At 41.7% G+C, this 12,736-nt stretch overlaps 1 protein-coding gene across 1 annotated transcript in view; it reads right to left on the bottom strand.

Moving 5' to 3' along the window:
• Positions 1-12,736, bottom strand: part of esyt1a (extended synaptotagmin-like protein 1a) — a 146,919-nt gene that overhangs the window by 30,547 nt on the left and 103,636 nt on the right. Inside the window, exons 11-16 of the mRNA XM_072249614.1 lie at positions 11,881-11,929; positions 10,013-10,102; positions 7,349-7,444; positions 3,233-3,304; positions 1,019-1,105; positions 468-617 (exon numbers count right to left, since the gene is read on the bottom strand). Coding sequence (XP_072105715.1) covers positions 468-617; positions 1,019-1,105; positions 3,233-3,304; positions 7,349-7,444; positions 10,013-10,102; positions 11,881-11,929 — 544 coding nt within the window. The remainder of the gene's footprint in view (positions 1-467; positions 618-1,018; positions 1,106-3,232; positions 3,305-7,348; positions 7,445-10,012; positions 10,103-11,880; positions 11,930-12,736) is intronic.

Here is a 12,736-nt window from a genome sequence, read left to right as displayed (position 1 = left end):
CCACATGACCATAAGAGGGGGCATGTGAGCTAAAGAAAAAGAAAAATCCTGATGAAAAGTCTCAGACTGAATGTTCTGTTTATTACCCTCCATAGATGCTGCCTGATTTGCTGAGTTCACCCAACATTTTGTGTGCTGCCAGACACGTTCCAACACCTTTAGAACCCGGGCATAAATATAGCCAAGTGTTTCACCCTACCTTTCATAGTCCACCTGAATTTTCGTTTCTTTGAAATTATTGCAATGAGAGTTAGAGAGGCTCTATAATAAGCAGACACTATTGCTGTACAGACAATGAATATAAAAGTGTATCTCTATGTTCTATTCTCTTGGTTCTCTTTCCTGAATTTTGCAGTTAGACCACCTGATTGTTCGTGGTGTGTATCCCAGCACTGTTCCTTTAGTTTCAATCCATAGGCTGTCTTTATATACAGGTACAAATTCTCTGATGTTGCCCTCTCACTCACCCGCATCATGATTTTCAGATAAATTTTGCTGTTACGTCCAGAATGCTCTAGTGGGAACCACTGATCCCAGGTCATATCTGAGCTCATCAGTAACTGCGACAGAGGCAGGGACAGGGAACCCAGACTAAACTGACGGTCATCATCTTTAACCTAGAATAGAAAGCAAGAAATACTGATTTAATTAAAATGCTGTACAATTCTGTAATTAATATTTTTGTTACTCTTTAATTTGATTATTTCATGTTTACCCCAGCCGTTATCAATACTCTTCAGAGATTGTCTGCCTGGTGCCAATGGTCGCATAATCAGAACTTGTGATATGCACCAGCTGCTCATATGACTATCCACCACCTGCTCCCGTGGATTCATAGACCCTGATCGGGGGGCTAAGCAAATGCTACACCTTGCCCAAGGGTGATCTGCAGGCTAGCGGAGGGAAGGAACTCCTTGCACCTCCTTTGGTAGAGACTTATCTCCACCCCACCTCCCATTAAATTACAGTAAACATGTAAAACTGCTTTGATCACCTCTCGTAAGTTTCTGAAAAATACCTGTATATCAAGCTCCTGTTGTTTTGGATTCTGAACGAAAAATGTAAAGGCATCCTCCCAGATTGGGGCATTTGTGTTATATACAGTCTGTGGGAAGAAGCAAAAAAAGTGAAATCTCAGAGTGGGAAAACAACATCAATTTTGTCTGTCTGTTGAAAAACCAAGTGTACTGGCACTGTGAGATGGCGTTTACTTGTACATACTCCAATATCTTAACGTCAGCTGGCTTGGTGAGCAGCATATTTGTTTCAGAGTCACAGGGTTATGGAATCAAGTTTACTTCAGGAAAATCTGGGGGAATACTGCATTGTTAGGGGTGCTGTATTTTGGATGAAATGTTAAACTAAGACTGTCTCAAAAGACTCTGGGAGTGTTTTTTTTAAAGAAGAGTTATAGTTAAGTATTTATTCCTCAAATAATATCACCAATACTGTTTATCTAGTCGTCACCAGAATCAGAATCAGGTTTATTATCACTGGCATGTGTTGTGAAATTTGTTAACTTAGCAGCAGCCCTTCAATGCAATACATAATATAGAAGAAAAAAAACACAAAATAAAATAATAATAAGTAAATCAATTACAGTATATGTATATTGAATAGATTAAAAATCGTGCAAAAAACATAAATAATATATATTAAAAAATGAGTTAGTGTCTAAGGGTTCAATGTCCATTTAGGAATTGGATGGCAGAGGGGAAGAAGCTGTTCCTGAATCACTGAGTGTGTGCCTTCAGGCTTCTGTACCTCCTCCCTGATGGTAACAGTGAGAAAAGGGCATGCCCTGGGTGCTGGAGGTCCTCAATAATGGACGCTGCCTTTCTGAGACACCGCTCCTTGAAGATGTCCTGGGTACTTTGTCGGCTATTACCCAAGATGGAGCTGACTAAATTCACGACCCTCTGTAGCTTCTTTCAGTCATGTGCAGTAGCCCCCACCTCCCATATCAGACAGTGATGCAGCCTGTCAGAATGCTCTCCACGATACAACTATAGAAGTTTTTGAGTGTATTTGTTGACATACCAAATCTCTTCAGACTCCTAATGAAGTATAGCCACTGTCTTGCCTTCTTTATAACTACATCAGGTTGGGATCAGGTTAGATTCTCAGAGATCTTGACAACCAGGAACTTGAAGCTGCTCACTCTCTCCACTTCTGATCCCTCTATGAGGATTGGTATGTGTTCCCTCGTCTTACCCTTCCTGAAGTCCACAATCAGCTCTTTCATGTTACTGACGTTGAGTGCCAGGTTGTTGCTGCGGCACCACTCCACTAGTTGGCCTATCTCACTCCTGTACACCCTCTCGTCACCACCTGGGATTCTATCAACAATGGCTGTATCACCAGCAAATTTATAGATGGTATTTGAGCTATGCCTAGCCACACAGTCGTGGGTATAGAGAGAGTAGAGCAGTGGGCTAAGCACACACCCCTGAGGTGCACCAGTGAGGAGGATATATTATCACCAATCCGCACAGGTTGTGGTCTTCCGGTTAGGAAGTTGATGATCCAATTGCAGGGGGAGGTACAGAGGCCCAGGTTCTGCAACTTCCTAATCAGGATTGTGGGAATGATGGTGTTAAATGTCACTATTTGTGGGATCCTGCTGCTTGGCCACCATATTTCCAACATTAAAAAAGTGGCTGGACTTCATGGCTCTGAGCCACTTTGGAATGTCCCAAGACTGTGAAAGGTGCTATAAAAATGCAAACTGTTCTATAGATTATATACTGGGGCAAATCCACTTTAAATTGCATGGTAATGATAACAGAAGACAGTCTTAAAGGAAACTCTGAGGGTGTGGTGATAGTCAAGGAATTGTGAATGGGCCAGCACACAGTTTACATTAGTAGTTCTTGCCTGCTCCATTTTACATAAATCATAGAAAACTCAACAACACAGGGGAACATTAAGCCCATTGTCGTTGTGCTGATCAAAAATGAGCTCCCAGTCTAATGCTGCCTTCCTGCATGGATCCATAGCCCCACAGGATCACAGCTCTTCAAGTACTGTTTAAACATGGGGAGGGGTTTCTACCTCTGACCCCCTTTCAGGCAGTACATTTGACTGCTCTCTAACGGAAAAGAAATTAATTCACCTGCCCTCCAATTCTTCCATTCTTGCCCGTGTTTTTTTTTTCCACCTCTCTGTTAAGGGGTTTTGAAGTATACTGCATTTATTTTAACCAACAGTCCCAGAAGTGCCTCATTCATACCCTGCTCTCAAAGGTTTTGTCCAATAGTGAAGCCTGTACCAGAGGATTCGGTTCCCTCGTTCCTTGTTTTAGCTGTAGATAAAAAGAAAAATAAGAGTTAATGAAACAAGAAGAGGTGAATGCAGAGTGAGAACAAGGACAGAGACAGAGTCAGATGAATAGAAAGACAAATGGAATGCACAGTGGCCAGGAGGGGAGCCATGATTCTCCAAATTACCTTCCCAAGAGCTACACAGACCTGACATTCCTGATTCACATCTGGCAGGTTCCTCTTTAACACTTACACAAATTGGAAGAATGGGCAAAAAAGTGGTAGATAGAATGCAGTGTTGGGAAATGTATGATAATGCATTTTGGTAAAAGGAACAATAGTGTGGACTATTACCTAAATGGGGAGAAGGTTCAAACATCGGAGGTGCAGAGGGACTTGAGAATCCTCATGCAAGATTCCCAGAAGGTTAATTTACAGGTTGAGTCTGTGGTAAAGGCAACAAGTGCAATGTTGGCATTTATTTCAAGGGGAACAGAATATAAAAGCAAGGAGGTAATGCTGAAGCTTTATAAGACACCAGTCAGGCCACACTTGGAAGTATGGTCAACAGTCTTGGGCCCCATATCTCAGATAGGATGTGTTGAGAGAGTCCAGAGGAGTTTCACAAGGATGATTCCGGGAATGAAGGGATTAACAGATGAAGAGCATTTGGCAGCTTTGGGACTGTATTCACTGGAATTTAGAAGAATGCGGGGGAACCTACCGAATCTTGAAGGGACTAGATGAGGTGGATGTGGAGAGGATGTTTCCTATGGTACGGGGTATCCAGAATTAGACGGCACAGACTCAAAATTGAGAGGTGACCTTTTAGAACAGAGGTAAGGAGGAGTATTTTTCACCAGAGATAGTGAATCTGTGGAATGCTCTGCCACCGACTGCGATGGAGGCCACGTCTGTGGGTATATGTAAGGTGAAAGTTGATTGTTTCCCGATTGGTCATTGCTTCAAAGGATGAGAAGGCAGGTGTATGGGGTTGAGGGCTCTGGGATGAGTCATGATGGAATGGCAGAGCAGACTTGATGGGCTGAATCAGGGGTCCCCAACCTTTTTTGCACTGCGGATCGGTTTATTAGTGACAATATTCTTGTGGACCGGCTGACCCGGGGGGGGGGGGGGGGGTTGCCAACGGACAAGAATAGCAGTCAAATACGTTGTGTTTACCCCGAGAAAGACTACCATGACCATGAAGCCTTGCGCGGGCACCTGTGTGCGCATGCATGACTTGCACATGCATGTACGTGCCGATTTTTTTCTACAAATCATTTTTGGCGATTCTGTTCGGGGGGGGTGTCAATCACAAACGGAATATAGGTGATAAGTGGCTAATACACTCAATTTCGTTTCTAAAAGGGTTTATCTAATGAATTTAATATTAAACACACAGCGCATATTTTCCTCGCATGAATATAGTGATAAGTCAATTATAAGTCACTTATAAGTCAATAGCATCATAACATTTTAAGTAACATTTGGATATTAAACACACAGAACATATTTTCCTCGTATGAACATATAAAATCATTGCAACACACCAATATCGCTGAATCAGTGGGAGCCCTGGGCTTGTTTCCCTGCAACAAGACGGTGCCATTGAGGGGTGATGGGAGACAGTGATACTCGAAGGGGGTTCCTTATGTCCAGTCTATTCCACAGTTTAGTTTTCGTTGCATTCATTGCAGAGATATGATGTTGGAAATGGAAGCAACGGTTTCAATGCTTTCGTGGCTATCTCAGGATATTTAGCCTTGACTTTGATCCAGAATGCCGGCAGAGATGTTATGTCAAACATACTTTTCAGCCTGTCGTCATTTGCAAGCTGGAGGAGTTGATCTCCTTCCCGTGCTGACATGGATGACACACGGGCAATGACCTCGCGTGAGTTCAAGCTCAACAGTGGCCATGACAGGGAATGAGGAAAGGTGCAGCCGACTCATATCGCCAAATCATATCGTTTCCTCGTGGCCCGGTGGTTGGTGACCGCTGGGCTGAATGACCTAATTCTGCTCCTATGTCTTATGGTCTTATCTATATATCAGGCCCGATGATTCTCTGTTTGGCTGCTGGCTGAGGCTTCTCAAAGCCTATAAAGGACCAAAGAGTTAGGTTTACAGTAAGTGATTTTTATGTTCTCTCAGTATTTCTTCATCAAGAAATTAGATGCCACTGGCACCTCAGCAAAGGAAAATGTAGCTGTGATTCTAGTTGGGTCAGAAGTTGATAAATCATGTGACTTGACAGAATTTATGATGAAGGAATAGATGAGGAGAATACAGTTGATAACCTCTGTAGCAGTTAGGGACCTGGCTTTGATCCTGTGCTTGGGTGCTGCCTGTGTAGATTTCGTTCATTTTCTTCATGATTACTTGGTTACCTCCAAGTGCTGTGGTTGCCTCCTAAATTCCAAAGAAATGTGCTGGTAGTTGTAAGTTACACAACCAGCATGAACCTGGTGAACTGTAGGGTCCCCATGTCATTATACAAGACTTGAACTTCCAAAAGGCCTCTGAATAAAGTGTCACATTTTAGGCTTATCATCAAAATTGTAGAGAGAGCTGGCTAAGTGACAGAAAACAGACAGTAGTAGTGAAGAGTTATTTTTTGGTCTGGTGGGAAGTCTACAATGGAGTTCCCCAGGGGTCAGTGCTAACATCATTACTTTTCTTTAGATTAATGACTTGGACCTAGGGACATAGAGCATAATTTCCAAATCTGCAGATAACAACATTGGAGACATTTAACTGTGAGGAGGATGGTACCAACTTTAAGGGGAATTGGACCAGTTGATGGAATCGCAGGTAGGTGGCAAATGTAAATTAGTGCTGAAAAATGTGAAGAGTTGAATAATGCTAGGGACAATGGGAGGCAATATGAAGTACAGGGTATAACGAGAAAGGGGATACAAGAAGGGACAGAGTTATGGGGTATGTGTATAGTTCATTAGAAGTCTTGGTGCAAGTTGAGAAACTGGTTTAAACAAAACCATGCAGGATCTGGGCATAGAGTACAAGTGCAAGGTAGTCATGACACCCTTAATGAAACTCTGGTTTAAATATAACTGGAGCACCATGTCCTGTTCAGGATGTCATACTTCAGGAATGATGTAAGGCTTTAAAGAGGTTGCAGAAGAAAATTATTCCAGAGTAAGGATCTGGAATTATGTAGATATACTGAAACAGGGATTGTTCTCCCTGGAACAGGGAGAGTCATCATTGTGCAGGATAAAGTCATCAAAGATATGAGGTTAGAGTCTGGAATCCACTGCCATGGAGAGCAATGGAGGTAGGTTCAATTGTAACTACAAAAGAGATCTTTCAAGAAGCTGTTTAATTGTCCACCATGATTCATGACTAGAAATGATAGGACTGCAGAGCTCTGATCTGATCTATTTGTTCTGCAATTGCTCACCTCTGTTTGCTGCATGCTGTTTTTGTTTTCATGTTAAGCACAGATATAGTCCAGTTTTGCAACATCACTGGGCCTGAAACTCATTATCTTTAGGCAGGTCTGATACTACTGCCAGCATACCCTTCTACCTCCTCATTGATCCTCTGACTTGATCATCATGGTAGACTGAGGTAAATGAAGTTACAGATTGTGGGGATCGACATTTCTGCTGCTGAAGATGGTCCATAGCACCTCATGGATGCCCAGTTTGAGTTGTTCTGAGTCTACCCCAAAAGCATGACTGTAGTGCCACACAATATGATTGAAGTAGAAAATTTCCTACTATTGGAAAATAACTACTGCCAAACTGCAGATAAGCCATTTGTCACAGGGAGAATAGAAATATCTTCACTTGAGTTCCAATTATCACCTTGTACTCACATCACTGACAAACTACCCAGTTAGCTGGGTCTGTTACTAAGAGTATCTGGCTTGTCTGGTAGATCAAAGCACTGTAAACCTTAATGACAAAGACACTTGTAATGTGATGTAAGAAGATTACAAGGTAATGGTTGCATTGATGTTTGAATGCGTTGTTGGTGTTTTTTATTATCCAGTTCAACTGTGAAATGGAATCTATTGCTGATCAAAGCCACTCACCCCACAGCCATTGTACATACCGGGAGGTCTAGTGCTTGATCCACATAGACAACCATAATGGCAGCAGACGGTTCCTCGCTGTTCTGCGCAGCAATGGAGTTATTTATAAGCAGTGCCTAATGGGTAAAAGCAGAATTCTATTAAATTTTATTTTTGAAGGGGTAGAATCACTCTTTTCTTCCCCCCTTCTGACGCGTTTCACTAGCTATACAGACCCTTAGTTACGGGCTGGCGTGGGATCATGTCAATAAGTGCTGGGTGCTAACTAACACAGCTCTTAGACTACTCTGAACCACCCAAAGTTGTCAGCCAGGAATTTTCCCCACTTGTCCTGAAATGTCAACTGTCAATTTCCCTTCATAGATGCTGCTTGACCTGATGAGTTCCTCCAACTTTTTTTTTGTGTATTGCTCCAGATTTCCTGCATCTGTAGTCTCTTGTCTCCCTTTTTTTTTTAACCTCTTCCCCTCTCCCAGAAATCACATATGCTCAGTGATTTCTGAGCCAAAAATGCCAAAAAGCCTTTGGCATCTCATGTTTGGAACAAACAAGACTGAGTAGCTAAACTTTCTCTGCCTGGCATCCTTCAGTTAGCTCATGCCTTATGCTCATGGAGGATTACTTCTTCCCCAGTCCTTTACTACTGCTAGAATTTTGCTGGAACTCGTAGATGTACATAGTGGCCTCACAATGGCTTGCCATCTAATTTACTCCCATTCCTCATGTTAAGTGAAGGCCCTCACAAAGTTTGAACCTCATACATTGACTGGAATATTACTTATGACCTTCCCTTTGCAAAATGTATATTTCTTGTGTCGGAAATGTAGGACAATGTGTTGAAGTAGAGTTGCAGATGCAAGCTGACTGAATCATAGTCCCCATTTGAAAAGCTGTATCCTCTCCTTATTTGTATATCTCCATTACTAGCTATAACATGCCATTTATTATGGAAACTGTGTAAATTGCAATGCCTCCACTGTCAGGAGGAGGAAATTTCAGCACTACAAACAATTTTTATTTTAAATACAACAATGGAATTGTTAAGGGAAAATGGCAGAAGGGTCAAGAATTAGGGAACATAGAATAAAGATGATTGGCAAAACACCTAAAAGTGACACAAGGAAAATTTTTTTAAAGCAACAAGTGGTTAGTGTCTGGAATGTATGATCAGGAATTCCTAAGTAATGCCTCAAGGTGTTTATTACTTTGAAGGCACAACATTAATTGAACTTTGTCTCCTTGTACTAGTCCATGACTCGAATCACATTCTTCACAGTCAACTCGGCTCTCTTTTGAACCATTCACTGTGCTGCTGTATGTACTTAGAAAGACGCAAGTCAACAAGGTTGTACTGATCTCAAGACTTATTATTCCCTCTGATAGTTCAATTGATAAAAGGTGCTCTACAATTAAACAGTGTAGACCAAGGGCCAAGATTCAATGTCTGGTCAAGGCTGTGTTTGCTAATTTCAGTAAGGGGTGGTATAACTGCAAAACCCTTCCAAGACTGAAAAGAGGATCCTGCTGCTGATCACTCTCCAATAACCAATTATGTCAAGTGGATGTGTCAGTTAACTCTGATGCATCCTTGGTAGAATACCCTGCTACAACTCAATGGGAAATTAGGTGAAATACCAGAGACTTTATGAAGGTAAGAGAGAAATACCGATAGGGATGCACAATTATTAAAGAAGTCTCTTAAGTTCGTTCATTTGGATTAAACCATCACTAAACCACAGGATTGAATTATGGGGCTTATCCATTATCACCATCCATAGTCCTGCCTGTAATACAGCAGAAAGAATCATTCTCCTGTGATCTGCTGTCAATGGCTAGCTGATATTATTTCAGTTATACACTCTGTGGCCACCTAATTAGGTACCTCCTGTACCTAATAAAGTAGCCACTAAGTGGTCATTCATGGTCTTCTGCTGCTGTAGCCCATCCACTTCAAGACTCGACATGTTGAGCATTCAGAGATGCTCTTCTGCACACCACTGTTGTAACACCTGGATATTTGAGTTACTGCCATCTTCCTATCAGCTTGAACTAGTCTGGCAATTCTCCTCTGACCTCTCTCATTAACAAGGCGTTTTCACCCACAGAACTGCTGCTCACTGGACGTCTTCTGTTTTTCACACCATTTGCTGTGAATTCAAGAGAAAATCCCAAAAGATCAGCAGTTTGAAATATTCCAAACTGGCACCACACTTTGATCACATTCCTTCCTCATTCTGATGTTTGGTCTGAAGAACAACTGAATCCCTTGACCATGTCTGCATGCTTTTATGCATTGAGTAACTGCCACATGATTTAGCTGATCAGATATTTGCATTAAGGAGTAGGTGTACCTAATAAAGTGGCCACAGAGTAAATTTGCAGTATATGAGTGGTATTTTACAAAAACAAAAACAATGAAGGCAAAGCTGAATCAAATGTCTCAAAGAAAAGGCAATATTATGGAACAGGATCATTTCTCAGGAATGACTTGTCTACTTCTGATCAAATTCTAACTTACCTTTGAGCTAAGAATTCAATTCTCTAACAATATGAACTAAGAACAAACCAAATTCCAAACTATGTATAGAGCCATATATCAATTGTTGACCACTGCACTGTTCATCAGGCAAGCCAAGTTTTCAAATGTAAGACACTAAGAGCTCAAAGTTCAGACTTGCGATTACCCGCTCCAGTTTTGCTGGATCAGCATACAGGGTCAGCCACTCCAGTTTCAGATGAACTTTTCCTCTCTCCACATCCTTTAGAGTGAACCACTACACAAGAAAAAGCCAGAGGGTGCAGTCAGGCAAAAAAAACACACAAAAAGAAGTCACATGAAAATAAGCCTCCTCAAGCCTGTCCTAGCAATATGCTCCAGGACTCATCTCCTTTTCTGTGTCAATAACACATTGCCCTCATTCCTAAATCTTTCAAATTTATCTGCCTCCTCTTTAATACCCCCCCCCCCCCCAGTGATCCAGCCTCCACAAATTTCCAGGGTAGAAAATTCCAGATATTCATCCTGCTCTACATAAAGATGTCTAGGTTTTAAACTACTTCCCCTCCCCAATCACGTCACTGTGTCCCCTCGTTCAACTCTCCTACTATTCAAGTATAAAATTACATACCATTAGCAGTAATTTTAATTTCTTGAGGGAGGGGGGGAATTGGCAAATATTTTACTTGCGAATGATCTGGCAAAACATGATACAAATTACTTATATGTGATATCAAGCCACAAATCTTCCAGTTATCCCTTTTCCCCAACAAGAGTACAAATGATAGTAGCATACATAAAGGAAGGTTGAAATAAGCAGCACAAAGCTTCTTCTAACATAGCACAGTGAAGAACATAGTAGCAAAGGTAATTGAATTGAATTTACTTTATTTTCTTACATCCTTCGCATACAGGAGTAAAAATCTTTACATTACATCTCCATCTAAATGTGCAATCATAGTAATTTATAATAAATAGAACAGCCAATGCAACATAGAAATACACTCAAATTAGCATGAGTTAATCAGTCTGATGTTCTGGTGGAAGAAGCTGTCCTGGCTTTTATGCTGCGGTACCGTTTCACAATTGTAGCAGCTGGAATAGATAGTGGTTGGGGAAAGTACAGTTTCTATACCAGGCAGTGATGCAGTCAGTCAGGATGCTCTCAACTGTGCCCCTGTAGAAAGTTCTTAGGATATGGGGGCCAGTCAGGATGCTCTCAATTGTGCCCCTGTAGAAAGTTCTTAGGATCTGGGGGCCCATACCATACTTCCTCAACTGTCTGAGGTGAAAGAGGCGCTATTGTGCCTTTTTCACCACACAGCTGGTGTGTGCAGACCATGTGAGGTCCTCAGTGATGTGGATGCCAAGGAACTTAAAGCTGTTTATCCTCTCAACCCCAGATCCATTGATGTCAATAGGGGTTAGCCAGCCTCCATTCTTCCTGTAGTCCACAACCAGCTCCTTTGTTTTTTGCAACATTGAGGGAGAGGTTATTTTCTTGACACCACTGTGTCAAAGAGATGACTTCTTCCCTGTAGGCCACCTCATTATTGTTTGAGATAAAGCCAATCAATGTAGTGTTTGGGCAAATTTAATTAGCAGATTAGAGCTGTGGGTGACAACACAGTCATGGGTATACAGGGAGTAAAGGAGGGGACTTAGTACACAGCCCTGAGGTGCTCCTGTATTGAAGATCAGAGGGGTGGAAGTGAGGGAGCCCACTCTTGCCACCTGCCGGCGATCTGACAGGAAGTCCAGGATCCAGCAGCACAAGGCAGGGTCAAGGCTAAGGTATCTGAGCTTCCTGTTGAGCCTGGATGGAATTATAGTGTTGAATGCTGAACTATAGTCTGAGAACAGCATTTTCACATAAGCATCCTTCTTCTCCAGATGTGTAAAGACGGTGTGTAGAGTAACGGCTATTGCATCATCTGTCGGTTGTGTTGGTAGTTTAGTTTTGACAGTTCAGTGTTTCTTTTATGTAGACAGTGCCTCCCACCTCCCCTTTTATCCCTGCCCAGTAATTATCTTTGAACCTCTACAAATCTTTACCTCATCCACAGTTTGATTTTTCATCACTTCCCCAAGATCCAGCTGCATTCTGAAATGAAAAAAAGATACAACCAACCATGATTATTTCCGTAGGGGCCATCTACAAAATGTTGGGATTTCTTTCCCATTTCATCAGGTGACCCAAGCAGCCCAACTGAGTCACTGTAAGAGAAAGCTTGTTTATAATATTTTACTATTATATATGATGGAAAGCTAGATTATGTACATGGTTGTCCTAAAATTTGCAGCAGATCTCTACCAGCTTTAGTTGTGAACCCTGCCTGTGATATTCTGTTGTGTGACTATTCTATCATGTGTGATAGAATAATTTTTACCTGATGGAATTTGAACAAAGGTCTTGCTTCTGCAATCTCCTGTCTTTGTGAAAAGTGATGATTGCAAAGGAACTGAGTTTTGGACGAATAAGAACAGCTGGGGAGGAAGAACTGTGAGATGATAGAAAAGTAGACAAGACTTAAGAGAGATTATCAGTAGAAGCCTGGCAAAATATCTGGTTGGTAGCAGAGGTGAAGAGGCAGCACAAGGCTCAGGCACAAAGACTGAAGTTAGGAAAGTTGGAATAATTACATGCAAAGCACACATAAGGAAGAACCTACATGAAAAAAAACTACCAGAAATCAATTAGGAAGGCAAATGGTATTGTTGGCCATTCTTGCAAGAGGATTCAAGTACAAAACTAAAGATATCCTGCTCCAATTATGTAGGGTCTGAGTGAGATCTGGAATATAGTGCACAGCTTATAGTCTCCCTAGCTAAGGAAGAAAATGGAGTGGGTATGTCAAAGGTTCACCAGATTGATTCCTGGGATAGCAGGTTTATTGTATGAGGAGAGATT

The sequence above is a fragment of the Mobula birostris genome, chromosome X, assembly GCF_030028105.1.
Source record: "Mobula birostris isolate sMobBir1 chromosome X, sMobBir1.hap1, whole genome shotgun sequence".
NCBI classification, from domain to species: domain Eukaryota; kingdom Metazoa; phylum Chordata; class Chondrichthyes; order Myliobatiformes; family Myliobatidae; genus Mobula; species Mobula birostris.
The sequence above is the reverse complement of the archived record's forward strand: the minus strand, read 5'-3'. Positions and strand labels throughout refer to the sequence as shown.